At 33.7% G+C, this 17351-nt stretch overlaps 1 protein-coding gene across 1 annotated transcript in view; it reads left to right on the top strand.

Annotated features, from left to right (window-relative positions):
- Positions 1-17351, top strand: part of AGMO (alkylglycerol monooxygenase) — a 374042-nt gene that overhangs the window by 209156 nt on the left and 147535 nt on the right. The window contains exons 12-13 of the mRNA XM_060156131.1: positions 9503-9585; positions 15569-15674. Coding sequence (XP_060012114.1) covers positions 9503-9585; positions 15569-15674 — 189 coding nt within the window. The remainder of the gene's footprint in view (positions 1-9502; positions 9586-15568; positions 15675-17351) is intronic.

Genomic DNA, 17351 nt, shown 5'->3' with positions numbered 1-17351 from the left:
GATTCACATGCCCACACTGAAAGAATAACTAACACTAGTTCATGAATTAACCATGAATGAATTATACCAAGCATAATTCATGCCCTGGGGATAAAGGGTTCACTTTGCCTCTGAGAACATCCCTTTCTTATACCTGGAGAAAATCAGCATAGTATTAGTATAGAAGATATAGGGGATATTTTCTGGTTGGGCAAATAGCAGTGTATGTCACAGTGTGTCCTTACTAAATAAAATAGGTTTACAAGATGTCTGCAGAGACTATTGGATAATATATTGAAGAAAGCCATTTCAATTTTAAACATTATTTAAAGTCTTTAACGATTGATATTGTCCATATGTATTTGTGTTTTTAGAATTTAAAATTAATAACCCCAAATTGCTACACATAGTGACTCCAATTTTGGACACTAGACAAGTTCACATGTTCTCTCTGCGCAAGTACAATGTTTTTTTTTTTTAAACTACAGAAAAACTCATTCCTGATCATAGGAGAAAACAATGATTTAAATTCTGGTTTCCATTTTGTGGACTGAAAAAAAGAAATAGGATATGATGTGACCAGAAATGCTTTGAAAACATCATGGAAGAATATATAATGGCTTATTATTTGCTGGTTCATACATGTACTACAACTAATGTCACCAATTCCAAATTGTAGCAGGTTCATTTGCCTTTAGCTTCAAAAGAGACAAAATTTGAACCCAAGAATTTCTTTCAGGAGCAAATCTTTCTTAAAAGCAGCATGGATTACATCACTCTTAGCAGTGCACAAGTAGATGTCAAAATACCATAATGGTTAGACTTATTAATTGCTTAACCTAAGGTCTCATAATCATGTCTTCAAGTATTACATAATTAACCCATCACTGATTACTTTGTTAAACTACTTTGTTATTTTAATTTGTTCACCTAAGTTATGATTAAAATATGCCTGCGTTAATAGAGTTTAGATAATTGAATAACACCAGAAGAAAAGCTATATCATCTACATCTAAATATCTAACTCTTGATATACTGATCAATACTGAGTACAGTTTGCATTATTGAATTTTTTTTAGTTGTACTAAATACAGTCTCAAAGTAAATTAACCTAACTCATAGAAATAAAAATGAAAATTTACCCATTTTTATTTTGAAGTAGAGGCCTTTATATTAAGCTCACCAAGAGAATTTGAAGGTCTAGGCATGTGTGAGTGCTTCTTGGGTTAAAATGTAGCCAGACAGGGTGTATGTTAAAATATGTAACTCATAGCATGGTTTTCACAAGATTTTTCCACTGTCGTAAAAAAACTATATGAGAAACTCATGTAGATATGTCGACAAAGAGAAATATCAAGTGATGAAATCCTTTTCAAATTAAAATTAGAGTTGGAGACAGCTTCATCCCTGACACAAATTAATTTTGAAAAGTGCATTTGCTTGTTTCCCACACATGTTTTTCTTTGCTAAAAACATGCTGTACAAATAGGAAAAAAGGTTGCTTATTTGCAGAATTCTATAGTGCCTTTCTAGTCTCAGGGATGTTTAAAAGCATCTGAAGACATTAAAATCCAACAGCAATATTTTTTTTCCAGATTCACTGTAGCCAATAATCACATAGAAAAGTTGTGGCTGACGTGTAATTGCGGACCCTGCTGTAGTCCCACAGCCTTTTCTGTTTATGCGTTTACCAGAGTAGATAAATACTTACTTGTTTAATGTGTGCAAGTTCTGTATAAATAACTTTGGGAGTCAAAATAGCAATTTGATGGCCACCAAAAAGGTGGAAAAGGCACACTTCTTTCTTACTGAAACTTGCAATGTATACATTTAAATATATAGTGTTTAGTTTAGTTATATGACCCACAGTATTTTATGTTGATTTTAGTTTAGTAATGCTTGGGAAATCAATTCCTCAGCTGCCAGGGTCCACCTCATGGGGTGATATCATGAATACGGGTTTGAAATGGAAATATGGACGCACTAGCATGTTTCCAAAGTAAAACTGTAAAAGCAATGCTATCCTTTTCAATAATAGACACACTCAAAACAGTTTGAATATTTAACAGGGTCTTATAATAGAATATATAATAAAGTTACTGTAGATATGTCTAACCCAGATTATTTGGTGATATATTTCAACATGAGGCATCTGAGAATATCCAATATAAATTTGGAAACAGGTTTTTATAGTCTTAAATTCCCCTGGTTGCTGTACCCTGTAAAACATTATGGGCACTAAAATTTTGTAACCAATGCTTTCATATTGACATGTTTTAATAGACCCTTAGAAAAAATCAATATATTTAGTGGTACTCTCATAACAGAGAGTGTCGCTTGCACAATTTAGATCTAACTTAGGTCCTACGTGAAACCTCTCAAGTCAGTATTCAGCACATACTGTTTTCTTCCAGTGCAGCCCACTGGGATTTAATTTAATTTCCTAAAGTTCTTAGGTGGTAACTGAAGTAATATGAAAAAAGAAATGTGAGCTAAATTGAGCATCAATTATAATTTAAATCCATGAAATGAATGTAATAAATGTATATTAGTAAAGGAAGGATATTAACCAAAGCTACCTGTCTAATAAGCATAGACTTTGGGAACTTAGAAAAGTGATCACTGTGAATTCCTGTGAAAAATCTATTTTTGTCCACTATATTGAAATATAATAAAGTGGGAAATTGAACATTTAAAAATGCCTTTTGCATCAAATAATGAAATATTAACTGTGAAGTTAAATATATCTTCATACTATTAGTACTGTCTCAAAATTTGTTTAGCATCAGGCAGCTGTTTTAAAAGCTATCATATAATAAATACAACCAACCATGAACTGCTTATAATTTGAATTAAGATCTCATTTTGACTTATTAAAAATATGTAAAAATTAGATACTTTAATTCAGCTTTGGAAACTCAAAATCTCAATGCACAGTTTTTTTTTTAATATCCTTATTGGAGTATAATTGCTTTGCAATGTTGTGTTTCTGTTGTACAACAAAGTGAACCAGCTATAAGTATACATATATCCCCACATCCCCTCCCTCTGGAGCCTCCCTCCCACCCTCCCTATCCCACTCCTCTAGGTCATCACAGAGCACTGAGCTGATCTCACTGTGCTATGAGGCAGCTTCCCACTAGCCATCCATTTTATATTTGGTAGTGTATATATTGCAATGCTACTCTCTCACTTCGTCCCAGCTTCCCCTTACCCCTGTGTCCTCAAGTCCATTCTCTACATCTGCATCTTTATTCTTCCCCTGCCACTAGGTTCATCAGTACCAAATTTTTAGATTCCATATATGTGCATTAGCATACAGTATTTGTTTTTCTCTTTCTGACTTATTTCACTCTGTATGACAGACTCTAGGTCCATCCACCTCATTACAAATAACTCAATTTCATTCCTTTATATGGCTGAGTAATATTCCATTGTATATATGTCAATGCACAGATTTCTCTACCCAATGCCCAGTGAATCATGAGGCTGTCCAGTCTGGCTGATGGGAACTTGTACTCTAGCTGGCCCTGTTGTGAGCTCTGGGCATTGCAAGCTCTAGTCCTTTTCTAACCTTTGATAGTCTCCTCACATGTATGAGCTGATATACGAGACTTGATGGGCACCCGCTGCAGATGAATAGAGTTCTGTCTATGCAGCTCTCTCCTCTTTGGTACTCTCTTCCAAATAATAGCCTCCCTGGCTTCTCCCAAATCCCAGCTCCATCTCCTCAAATCAGGGAGTCCACCAGGCCCCTCTGAGTTCCGTCTGTGTGGCAGCATAGAAACTCTCTCAAGGTAGTAACCTGGAGCAATAGTGAGGGGTCATGTCATTTGTATCCCGTTTCCCTGGGATCACTGACCTTTGTTGCCTGGTGTCCAGGGTCTTGAAAACAATTGTTTCAGATATGTTGTTTTGCTTTGTTTTGTTTTGTTTTCAAGTGGGAGGGAAAATCAATCCTTGTTTCTCTATTTAGTTGGGTGCACATTCATTATTAACAGAATGGAATCATAGATTGAAATATGACTACAACATAACTATTCTTCAAGTTATGTTACTTAAAGTTTTTAAAATAAAATTTTTTGCTTTTATTTCTTACACATTTTTGTAGAAACTCACTATTCCATACCAATTCAGTGCTTCTGAACTATATATTTGTTATACATTTTAGGCAATATATTTTCACCTTTGATATATTTATTTAGTTTGCTTCTTGTTTGAAATTATAGAAAATGGTCATTCTAATTATATTTCCTTATGTATGCTTCAACAGTAACCAAACATTCTGAAATATTGGAAAAAATATAGTCAATACTGTTATATATTTTTTTAAAAACAGGATCTTATTTCAATATAGGTTCTTGAGATCCGTATAGAATTACAAATTGCTTTATGATATCACCTTGAGTTCTGTTCCTGTGTCTATGTTGTAATACTGGGAAGCATCTTCAAGCCTTAGGTTTCAGCACAAGGTATCTAAAAGGAGCCATCAGAGTCACAGGGACGATGAGGTAGCAGAGCAAGTGTGCCCCAAACCAGATTTTCTGCCTTCACATCAGAGGTTACAGACACGTAAGTGTTAGGAAAATTTTGACCTTATTTTACAGATGTTTGGGAAGATGAACATTTTGAGTCAAAATAATGACTTTAGTAGATCTTTTCCGAAAATCCTAAAAATGCACAACCCTGATACAATAAAATCAAGACATTTTCATTTCTAAATCCTTATAATAAAACTATGGAAAATATTATCAAATTACCTCTGACAATACACAAAGTTCTTTAAAAAAGAATGCATACAGACACTTACTATTATTTTAGGACATAGTGTATGGGTCTGATATTTCCCTTTGTGAGATTTGTCGGGTGGGAAAACATGAAAGGTAATTATGTTGATCACCAGAATTTTTCTGTGAAATAGTAAGAGGGTGATATCCCCATTCGAGAAGAAAAAGGCTTTCTTCTTTATATACCTGTGGGCAAAGGGAGGACTTCTCACACCTTCATTAATTGTTTAAGCAACATTGCATCAAACATGTAATTGTAATTTTTGAGTTCCTATGTAGTTAACGTTGCCTCATGAGTATTTTTTCTCATCTACTTAAAGTTGCAGGGATGTTTGCTTTTTTCAAGCATAAAAATCTGGACAGCAATTCCCGCACTGAGAAACCTATGGAAATAAGAGCTACCAAACTGCTTGGAATTTGAAAGATAATTTTAAAGGAGGAAAATTAATTCCTTGCTTCATAAGCTTTTTATAGTTATGGACCTTCTCGTTTTTTGTGATAAAGACTTATAATATATTCAAAGCCTAATTTAGAATAATTCCATTTTAGCACTTTAGGACAGCAATATCTTACATGAAAGATATACTAGCAGTGAGTGGTGTAAAATGGTAGTAAACCCAATGAAAAATGAAATTGTACTGTTATAAAAAATTAACAAGCTTCATGTCATTTCACATCTTGTTTAAAAGACAGGAGGCTAAGTATTTACAGGGGTCAAAGTCTATAAAGTCTATTCTGTTTGTCCCTCCTTTTTTTTTTTTTTTTTTTTTTTGCAGTATGCGGGCCTCTCACTGTTGTGGCCTCTCCCGTTGCGGAGCACAGGCTCCGGACGCGCAGGCTCAGCGGCCATGGCTCACGGGCCCAGCCGCTCCGCGGCATGTGGGATCTTCCCGGACCAGGGCACGAACCCGTGTACCCTGCATCGGCAGGTGTACTCTCAACCACTGCGCCACCGGGGAAGCCCTATTTTCCCCTCCTTTTTGCTCTAGTGTAGCTGGACTATGGTCCTACCAGCACGGATTAAAGTAGTGTGATTTCTAGGCAGGGATTTTGTCTTTCTTGCTCACTCTCTTAAACTCCTATTTACCACAGTTCCTAGCAAATGCTCAATACATATTCATGGAATGAATGTGCAGAAGTCAGAGAAGATCAACTGATTAGCCTATCAAAGGATGTAATATGGAAAAACTTAAGAGTTTCATAGGAAAATGGACTCTAAAGGAAGCATGTGTTCAATATTGGATTTCTTCTTCTGGTAATCTTAGTTTCCTTTAAACTCAAACAGTTTTAGGACAGTTTTGTTCTTTAAGAAATTAAACATAGAAATATTAAAGTATTTAATGTTTTAAATATTTAACACAAGCATTTAGTATATTAACTTATTAAATAATTTTAATTTTAAGGACTAGAATACTGATATTAAATTAAATATTAATGTTGTGATATTAAATTATTTATTAAGCCAATTAGAATTATATTAAAGGTATGAATAATAAACACAAATGTAAAATAATTCAATAATTCAGTCAGTCATTCAAAAACCATATTAGCTACTGACTATGTGCTGGGCAGTGTCCTAGGTACTTGGGATATAATAGTGAATAAAAAGATAAAACCTCTCTTAGGGAGTGAGAGAAGACAGACAACAAACAGCTAGAGAATGAACAAACAAGCAAATGTATAAGTGTATGGACGTGATAAGTTGTATGGAGGAAAATACAACAGAATAAGGTTATAGAGCATTGTGGAGAAGTACTATTTTATACAGGATGAACAAGGGCATGCAGTAGTTACCTGAATGGAATGAAGGAATAAACCATAAGGGTCACTGTGGGAAGTCATTTCAAGCCTAAGAGACAGATGAAACAGATTTGAATGGGAAGGATGTTTGTCATATTCAAGGAAGAGCAAAATTTCTGATGTAGCATAAGAATGAGACAGAAATGATTCAGGAATTATATGATAATAGTGGGTATGTTGTGTAGAGGCCAGAGTAAGGACTCTGAGCTTCATTCTTACTGAGATTTCAAGCTCCTGGGGGATTTAGAACATAAGAATGATATAATATGACTTAGTTTAAAACTAATGACTTAGTTTTAAAGAGATAGCTCTGGCTACATACCAGGGGAGGGAAGCCAGGATAGGTGGACACACAATTTAGAATCAGAGAGACCAGTTAGGAGGGTATTTTAATATAGTAGAGATAATGTTGGGGGTGAAACATGGTATTTTTTGTGTGTGCTGTTTGTAGCAAATATCTTTATTCTGGATGTATTTCAAATATAGTGCTGATGTATTAGAAGTAGATAGTGAGAGAAAGAGTCAAGGATGAGTTATGGGTTTTTGGCTTGAGCAAATGAAAAACTGTGGGTACCATCCCTAAAACGAAGAGAAGTGGGGAGCGTGTGGTGTGGAGAAGGAAATCAAATACAGGGTTTTAGGCAGGCTAAGTTTCAGATGTGTAATAGCCAAGTAGAAGCTTCACTAGGCAGCCAGATAGCTGTATTAAGTTGGTTTTCACTCAGACACCGTTAGCCAGGAAGCAATTTGTGGAGAGAGGAGTTCTTTATTCTTTTCTCTCCAGGTATCATAAATTCCCTAACCAAAACAAAAAATATATTTTGTCCTGTCTCTGAATTTCCTATGATATTTGGAAGAGCTAATAAACCTTTTATTTGTGCTTCCTTAACTTATTGTAATTAATTAAGTTTAGCCTAAGAGCCATTTAGAAAATTAGTATAGCCTGAATATAATAACAATGATAATCATCATATCACGGATTGACTTCTTACTTTATGCCAAGCACTCTTCTAAGTACTTTATTATAGTATTTGCCAAACTCATATTTTATTTCAGATGTACTGAACACATAAGAGAGGCTTAGAAATGCTGAACAATTTGACTGGTTACATGGCTAATAGGTTCAAATAATTTCAAGCGCTACATTCTTATAGAGCATTTAAAATCATGCTATAGGTTTGGGGCATAAATCATTTCTCCCTTCCATATTAATTTTTCCCTAAAAGATCAAAAAGAAGCAATAATGGTGTAAGAAGCATTTTTCTTTAGACAAAATAGTTCCCCTAAGCAAACATTAATCTACTCAAGCACACCTAGTTACCTCTACCACCAAGAAAATATTTTTCTGGTGTGTTTTTTGTTTTGTTTTGTTTTTGTTTTTCTGCTTTACTGTCCCAAAGCAGCCACCATGGAATTCCACATACCCAAATAGTACTCTCCTGCTCTCCATTCAAACGTTCTGGAGTTCACTGAACTCCTTATCCTATACCTGATGTCCAGCACTGTCTCCATATTCCTAAACATTCTGACACTCTTTATTCAGTTTTTTAACCACTCAACAATACTCTTCTACTAAACTATTGTCCTGGAGGGTTAAAGCCCCTTGGCAATTCTGGGTGCCATTGTAGGCATTTAGAAAGTAACTAGGGAGGTGTAAAAAGTTGGCCATTAGAGACAGCGCTGATTTAGAAGATGATATGGAACTGAGATATTGGATGTGAGCAGCAATTGCAATTGATAACATTTGTTTATAACTTTGGACAGATGCTACTTAGTTGTAGGTGTGTATATTAGTTAGTAATGACTTGAAATTACCTCTAGTTATTTCAGGAAAAAGAAAAAAGAGAGAGCGTTCAATCACTGTTTTAGCCAACGTAAAACAACCTTCGGTGTTCTCATAAAGGTGAAACATAAATACCATCAGTGAGTAGGGAAATCGTCCATTGGCTGTGCATCTAACTCCTTGCTTTTACTGATCCACTCTCAATCTGAAGTGATAACCATCTGGCCCTAACATGAGCTATGTAACTTCAGTATAGGTCTCTGCTTCTGCCCTCTTTAAGTTTGTTGCTCATATGTGTTCTACCATTGTCACACTTAAGGGTCAGGTAGGTCTGTTTTGAATTTCAGAGGCATCATTTATTTCTGTGTGATGTTGGAAAAGTTACTTCATCTTTTGATTCCAGCTTTGTTTTTTCACATATAAAGCATATATGATGATACCTACTCTGCAAGTTTGTTAGGAATATGAAAAGAATTAGCATGTGTGAAACACATAGCATGGAAGCTATAAAATAGTAGGTGCTCAATAAATATTATTATTACATTTTTACTTGTAAACAAAATGCATAATTAATTTATAATTATAACAAAGAAATATGTGGTTTTTGTAACTAATTCAAAAAAGGACCCTTGACATGTACAGAGGAACATACAGATTTCATCAAATAAAAATGTGAGTGGATATGCATAATTTCTTTCATGTATGTGTTTGCACTCATAACACATTCTCCTTTAAATATTTTCTTTATTAAAGACACTTTTGGGTTTGAAACCACGAAGAATTGGTGATATTAAAAATAACCATTGAAATGTGATATTTATTCATAAAAATGTAAGTGATTTCTCCATATGTGGAGGCGTAAGTGTGTCAAAGAATTACGAAAGCCAAAACTTCAAAGGAGAATTATTAGAAAGAACACTTTAAGCAAAACATCATTAGAATTGTCTAATTCATTCTCTAAGTGTCCAACAAGATAACTAAATGACATTAGGAAAACCAAAATGTTCTCTGCATATTCAACCTTCTTGAAAAATGTCAGTAACAAATGGTATAACATAAAATAAAATTGAGTCTGTTATTGTCAGCTTTAAATTCTGATGCTCCTTTGGATGACTCATCTAAAGATCCGTTGGTCTCTGTGTTTGTTTGACAGGTACTATCACAGGTCACTCTCCTTCTGAGGGCTTGCTTCATTATCCTGACTTTGACCTCCATTGGATTTCTTCTGGATCAAAGGTAAGAAGTGAAATTCTTTCATTTTATGTAACTTTATAATGTGGTTTTAAAAATATATGTGAAATTTTGAAATTCAGCAAGTGTTTGTTATTAAAAAAATAAAGTTGAAACTACAAATTCACACCTTCATTTTAAATGAGACAGAGTAGTGGTTTGTCTGGTTTTAAATCAAAGGTCCATTTTAAATCTAAGCCCTTTAAGTGAAATTTAGGTTTTTCAAGTATATTAAGAAAACTTATAAAATATAGTGATTAAGTCAGCAAAACATAGAGTATAACTCTGAGTATATAATAAAACCGAAAAATTATTTATTTTTCCTTTGCTATTGAACAGTTCAGAATATACACCTAAGTGTATATATAGTTGTCTCTCGGTATTGGCAAGAGATTGGTTCCAGGACCTAGCCGCGCCCACCCCCATACCAAAATCTGCAGATGCTCAAGTCCCTTATGTAAAATGGCATAGTAGGGTTTCCCTGGTGGCGCAGTGGTTGAGAGTCCGCCTGCCGATGCAGGGGACACGGGTTCGTGCCCTGGTCCGGGAAGATCCCACATGCCGCGGAACGGCTGGGCCCGTGAGCCATGGCCGCTGAGCCTGCGCGTCCGGAGCCTGTGCTCCGCAACGGGAGAGGCCACAACAGTGAGAGGCCCGCGTACCGCCAAAAAAACAAAACAAAACGAAACACAAAACAACAAAAAAGAAAAAAAAATGTCATAGTATTTGCACAGAACCTATGCACATGCTCCCATAAATTTAAATCATCTATCTAGATTACTTATAATACTTAATACAATGTATGTGCTATGTAAATAGTTGTAAATACAATATAAATGCTATGTAAATAGTTGCTGGCAGTGGGAAATTCAAGTTTTGCTTTTTGGAACTTTCTGGAATTTTTAAAAAATATTTTTTCATCTGCAGTTGGTTGAATCTGAGATGCAGAACCCATGAATATGGAGGGCCAACTGCATATTTAAAGTTTATGTCCTTTACCCTCACACAGCATAGTATTTAATGAATCCAGTTTCAAATACTACTCTGGCCAGAAAATACATTCACTTGAACAATTTTAAATTGCTTTTATGGCTGAAGGTACATAGCAAAACACCCACTTGTTATTGCTTAGTATTTATCAATCATTAAAATTAATACTAATACCAATACTTATGTACTTAATATGTGCCACAGAATGCTTAATTATTTCTTGTAACACTTTAAGATAAGAATTACTCTAAACTCCATTTTACAGGTTATGAAAGTCAGACAGAAGAACACTAAGAGATAGAACACAAACCCAAGCAATATGACCCCGGAATTCACGTATTATAGAATTTACATGTAACCGTGAAAAATGGCAAAAAAGCTCAGTCATTCTTGAAATCTTATCATCGTTGTAGTGTAATTGTTTTTCAAGTAGGTAACCAATAACCAGATTACTTTCAGGAAATTTTAAATGTAAAAGTCCAGTAAACATACATTTAATCTATATTGAATATCATGTCACTTTCCTAAGAAATGCTTAATAGCTGCTCTGGAATATGAGTAGATTCTGAAGTTTCATCAAGATGCAGGTCCAAGTGGTTAATGGAGCTGTGTACAGTATGCCTTCGCTATAAGCATTTGGTAGAGTGACGCGGCTGGCACACTTCACATAGTCATATGTAAACAGTGTGTAGAATTTTAAACGTATTTCCTTCTATAGTTTAAAAATTGTGTTTATTTTATCATTTAACTTATTTGGCTTTCTATCCATCCCTACTTTTCTATATTAGAAATAAAAGGCATACTAAGCCATAAGAAAAGAAAATGAAAAACTGAGTCACAAGATAATCTGAAATAATTACCCAGATCCAAAGAATCAGGATCACGTTTTAAAGATCACAGTTCTGTTGGTTCCATATACGTAGTAAAATTATCAATCAGCCAATAACAATAGCATAGTTTTATGTTTTTAATGAAGATTTTTTTGTTTCCATGGATACAAATAAATAGGCCAAATAAGCAAGCTATTGATTTTATCACAATATATCCTATGATACATTAAGCTATTCTTATTGTATATATTTATATAAAGTCTCCCCTGCCTCTGGCCTTATTTAGGAACTCATACTGAGATATAGGTATGTCGTTGTACAAAGGAAGCCAGAAGAGAATGAAATGATATGTTTAAAGTGCTGAAAGGAAATTACTGCTAACCTGTAATTCTATATCCAGCAAAAATGTAGGTGAAGTAAAAACTGTTTATACAAATTTCTATAGCAAGCTTCACATTTGATAGTGAAATGTTGAAAATTTTCCTTTGAAACTGAGAAGCAGTTAGATATGCTCATTATTTAACACTGGGCTGGAAACTGTCAGTGGAGAAAGGAAAGAGAAAAGCCATAAGGATTTGAAAGGAATTAATAAATTAATTAGAAAATTAATTTATGTTAATCTAAAAGCTAATTAGTGAGTTAGTTAGAAAATCTAAGGAATCTATAGGGAATTTATTCAAATTAATGGATGCATTTCAGAAAAGTTTTAAAGAAATTATCATCAACGATATTTTTATGTACTAGGAAATATAAAACTTTATGCAATAGCATCAAATATATCAAATACCAAGAAAAACCAATCCTAAAAAAATGAGTACAAAATCTCTAAACTACACTATAGAACTATTGAAATACTGTGAAAAATAAAGAATTTTTAAAATTGGAGAGATAACTATTCATAAATTAGAATCCACAATATTGTAAAGATTATAATTTCAGCAGTTGATTTACATATTCAGTGCAATTTGAATTAAAATTATAAAAGGTCTCTTCTTTGTGGAATTTGACAGGACCTTTCTAAAATACATGTATATGGAAATGCAAAGGCCCAATAATAGCCAGCACAATCTTGAGAATTTTTTACAATGGCAGGAGTTGAGTTACTGGCTATCAAGATTTATTATAAAGCTACAGTAATTAGACATGTTTTATTGGCACAAAGATTAGAACAGAGAACCTAGAAACAGATCTATGCATATATATGGACTTGATTTGTGACAAAGGTGTCCCTGCACAGCCATGGGAAAATGCTATCTTTTCAATAAATGGTCTTAGTAAAACTGAATTTCCACATAGGAATAAGAAAAATAAACTTGACAAATATTTCACACCATAAAAAATTAATTCTGGGGTCAGGGGATTGCAGATTTAAAAGTGAGAGGAAAGCCAGTACAGATTCCAGCAGATAGTATAGTAACATATCTCTATAACCTTGGAGTAGGTACAAATATTAAATGGTTCACAGAAATCCCTAATCACATAGACAAAACTGATGAATTAGATTAGAATAATATTATGAAAGTCAGTTCTTCAAAAATTAACTCTTATTAAGACAGTACAAAAGTAAAATTCTCAGGTAGGAGATGGTATTTGCCAATTTTTATAAGCAACAAAGACCTTGTATCACAAATGGCTAAAATTAAAAGAATTGACAATACCACCTATTGGAATGCTCACACCCTAAAGGAGGCAGTTTATATTGTGATACCTAATTTGAAAAACTGAGAATTTTACTAAATTTGAATATGTGCGTGTGTGTGTGTGTGTGTGTGTGTGTGTGTGTGTGTGTGTATATATACACACACATACCTTATAACGTGGCCATTCAATTCCAGATATATACTAACAATGCACCCCAAAATCACGTGAAAGAATGTTCAGAAAGCATTGTTCCTAATAAACAAATGTGGCCAACAATCCAAATGTCCTTCACAAGGTGAATGGATGCATGAATATTCATAGGTTCACACAATGGAATACTATGCACAAGTGAAGAATGACCTACTGCTGCATGCAGAATCATAGATGTATCTCACTAACAACACTGATTGAAAGATGCTAAATACAAAAAGGTGCAGACAATATAATTTCATTTACAAAAAGTAAAAAAAAAGATGAGTAAAGAACAGTTTTTAAAAAAAAGAACAGTTTTTAGAAATTTATGCTAAAGCAATAAAAATATAAGTAAAAGAGAGCAAGAAATGGTATGATTAGCATAAATGATAAACTAACAGGTTGTGATTCTTTTTGCAACAGAGGGAGGGTGGAAGTATTGAGGAGGTGAGATGTCTTTGAGGGGGGGTTGCTATTGAGTAGTGGTTATATGGTTGTTTATTTGTTGAAAATCATTGAGCTGCATATTTCTGTTTTGTGTACTTCTCCCTATGTATGTTTCATTTCACAATATAAAGTTAAACAGTAAACGATAGAACAGAATTAATAAAAATAAATGTGTTTTAAATTAGAAATTTTATTTTCTGTTTTATCACTGAATATTACCCAAATATCAATTTAAAAAATAATAGTTTACAGTAATGAAATAAGATTATTTTACAAGGGAAAAAATGTCTTAACATTTTTTTCACATACACAAAAATCACATTACTTGGATGCAAATGAATCATAAACTGTCACCCTGTTTTAACTGAGTTTAAATTATTTGGTAGAAATGTGTTGTCTATTTTTGCACAAAAATGTTATATTCAATTTTATAGAAACAACATGTCATAATTTTTTTTAATTTTATTATTTATTTATTTTGGACTGTATTGGGTCTTCACTGCTGCACACAGGCTTTTCTCTAGTTGTGGTGAACGGGGGCCACTCTTCGGTGTGGTGAGCAGGCTTCTCATTGTGGTGGCTACTCTTTTGTGGCAGAGCATGGGCTCTGGGTGCACGGGCTTCAGTAGTTGTGGCATGTGAGCTCAGTAGTTGTGGCTCGTGGGCTCTAGAGCGCAGGCTCAGTAGTTGTGGCGCACCGGCTTAGTTGCTCCATGGCATGTGGGATCTTCCTGGACCCGCGCTCGAACCCATGTCCCCTGCATTGGCAGGCGGATTCTTAACAGCCGCACCACCAGGGAAGTCCACAACATGTCATAATTGATGGCAGAAGAATTTTTTAAGCTTAATAAATACACTATTTTAGATTTTTTATACTTCTTTCTTTACCTCTATATTCTAAATTAACTAAATAAAATATAACTTTATTATAATGACATTAATTCAATAATATTTTATTAGAAAATTCACCTTACATAAATACCATTTGTCTTTTATGAAAATATTTAATTATACAATAAATGTTGGTTGACTATTATATGAAGTGTATTTTAATCCGATAAAGTAGCTATTCATTCCTATTATTATAAGGCAATTTATAAATGCCTATCTGTGTGACCCTCAACTCCATTTTAAATACATATACCTATTTTATATGTTAGAGTTTGAATTTCAAGAATACTATATATAACGAAAATATTCATCACAAAATAATTAATAAAGATCTATGCTGCCTATCATGTTAGACTTAACTACACATTGTCATGTTCCCAATATTTCCTAATTCGAGCATTCATTATTTTAGAGTACTGTCGTTAACTATGTCAGTCCTCCTAAGAAGTCATTTATTAAATGAATGAAGTTTGAAGGTATTGGGTCAGTGAGGGGAGTCTAGTCTTGAAACCCTAGAAATTTAGTTGTCTAATATTTTATTTATTAGTTGAAAATGTTTCACCCTAGTTCAGCAATTCTCAAACTAAGCAATAAATTGATAAAGAATAGATTTTCTTTAAAAGATGCATTTTGTGTCTTAGTTTAATGCCTTTTTTCAAGCAGCTTCAGAGGCACATGCTCCTCAAATATATTAAAATACTATGTGTTTCTTGAAAATTAAAATAAGTGTATATCACTCTGTTAATTATACCAGGTAATAAAGAGCATATTTAAAGCTAACGCATGTAGGGCTTCCCTGGTGGCGCAGCGTTTGAGAGTCCACCTGCCAATGCAGGGGACACAGGATCGTGCCCTGGTCCAGGAAGATCCCACATGCGTCCGGAGCCTGTGCTCCGCAACGGGAGAGGCCACAACAGTCAGGCCCGCGTACCGCAAAAAAAAACAAAACAAAACAAAACAAAATAAAGCTAATGCATGTAAATGACATTTTATTTCAGACCTAAGGCAGCTGTTCTGGAAACTTTCCGTTGCTTGGTGTTCCTAATGCTGTGTAGATTGGGTCATCTGAAGTCTTTCATCCCTTCTTTGTCATTTGCTTTTGAGGTAAGATACTTGCTTTAGGTAGCTATAGCAGGATTAAACATCTGTTGCATATTTAATTCATTCATTCAACAATGTTTTTGTCTATTTATTTTGTGACTAGTATTTGTGGGAAATTTTTACCCATTCACTTACTTGCCAGTACTTCTTTGTTGTGTCACCTTGGGCTAGTTAATATTGTTGAGTCTCAGTTTTTTGGTCTCTGAATTTGGATGGATACTATTAACCTTCATAAAGTGGTTGGACAAATTGCATTGCATGATGTTTATAAAGAAAATAGGCCATGTAGTTGTTTCTCAACAAGTGGTAGAAGTGACTTTACAAAAAGTTCTTGGCAGAGTCTCTGCCATTTGAGATTTTTCTTTTTAGGCTGTTAAAGTGAAAATTGTGACTAGGATGTTTTGTTAATTACTTACGAGAGTTAATAATTCTATAGAAATAAAATCATTAATGTAATTGAGATTTTTCTACAACTGAAAAATATGTTTAATTTGACCTGTTAGGATTAAAACTTATCTTCCAAGAACACTGAACTTTTGCATTCATATTTATGATTTTGAATCTTAGATAACTGTTAAAAAACATAATTCTCATCACTATTGTTTTAATGGACATGGTTTTATTCTTTTAAATCAAGGGTTATATTGTTTAACTTTGGTGCTGAGCAACCCGCCAACATCCTCGGAATGTGCATTGTGTAACCTTATTTAAGCATGAAACATAGATGCTAATATTCTCTCCAGTGTTAATGGAAAACTGAAAGAGACACTTTCATAAGTGTGTAATAATTATAAGTTGGGACAGACGCTTTGGAAGACAATTCAGTGATACTTATCAAATTACAGATACTCATACCCTTTGACCCAGCATTCCACTCCAAGGAATTTGTGCTACACAAATGATACGCTCACACGTGTGCAAACTAATGTATATGCAAAGTTAGTCATTTGTAATGGAATGACTGAAAACAACCTAATAGCCATTAATAGGGAACTGCTTAAATTTTGTGGTTCACTCACAAAGTAGAATATGCATTTACCAATGGAAAGAGCAAAGTTTTTAATACCAGTATGGAGCATTTATAAAAAATACATATATATTTGATCTTGCTGCATCATGTGTGTATATATTAAACAGAGAGAGAGAGAGCGGGGAAAAGAGAGGAAGAGAAAGAAAGAGAATAAAACTTGAAACAGGAGAATCTGTGAAGTATGCTACCATACAAGGCATATAAGCATAAAAATGAAGAAGGGGAGTTATATGCATATAAATGTACAAATATTTTTACATGTATGTAAATGTATACAGAAATATAAACAAGATCCTTACACGTGGTTGCCTGTGGGAAAGTGAATTGTGTGACTAGAAGAAAAGAATAGGGGGAAGATTCTTCATTAAGTTAATATTTTTTGGTACCTTAAAATTTCTGAACCATGTAAATATATTTCCAATTTTTAAAAAATCTAAAGTAAAAAAAATGAAGTATTAAATCTTAGTACCAGGATCTTGGATATCATCTAATCTAACATATATATTTAAATAGGCATTAATTAAAGTTAATATGTCTACATGTATTTTGTTTCTTGAGGTTACAACCTAAAATCAAAATAAAGAAGCATGAATTGTACATGTTTAATGAAGTTTAGTAATATAAATGCAAAAAAAAAACCCTTAAAAATA

The sequence above is a fragment of the Lagenorhynchus albirostris genome, chromosome 8 (genome assembly GCF_949774975.1).
Source record: "Lagenorhynchus albirostris chromosome 8, mLagAlb1.1, whole genome shotgun sequence".
Classification (NCBI taxonomy): Eukaryota; Metazoa; Chordata; class Mammalia; order Artiodactyla; family Delphinidae; genus Lagenorhynchus; species Lagenorhynchus albirostris.
This window is presented reverse-complemented; position numbering and strand designations above follow the sequence as displayed.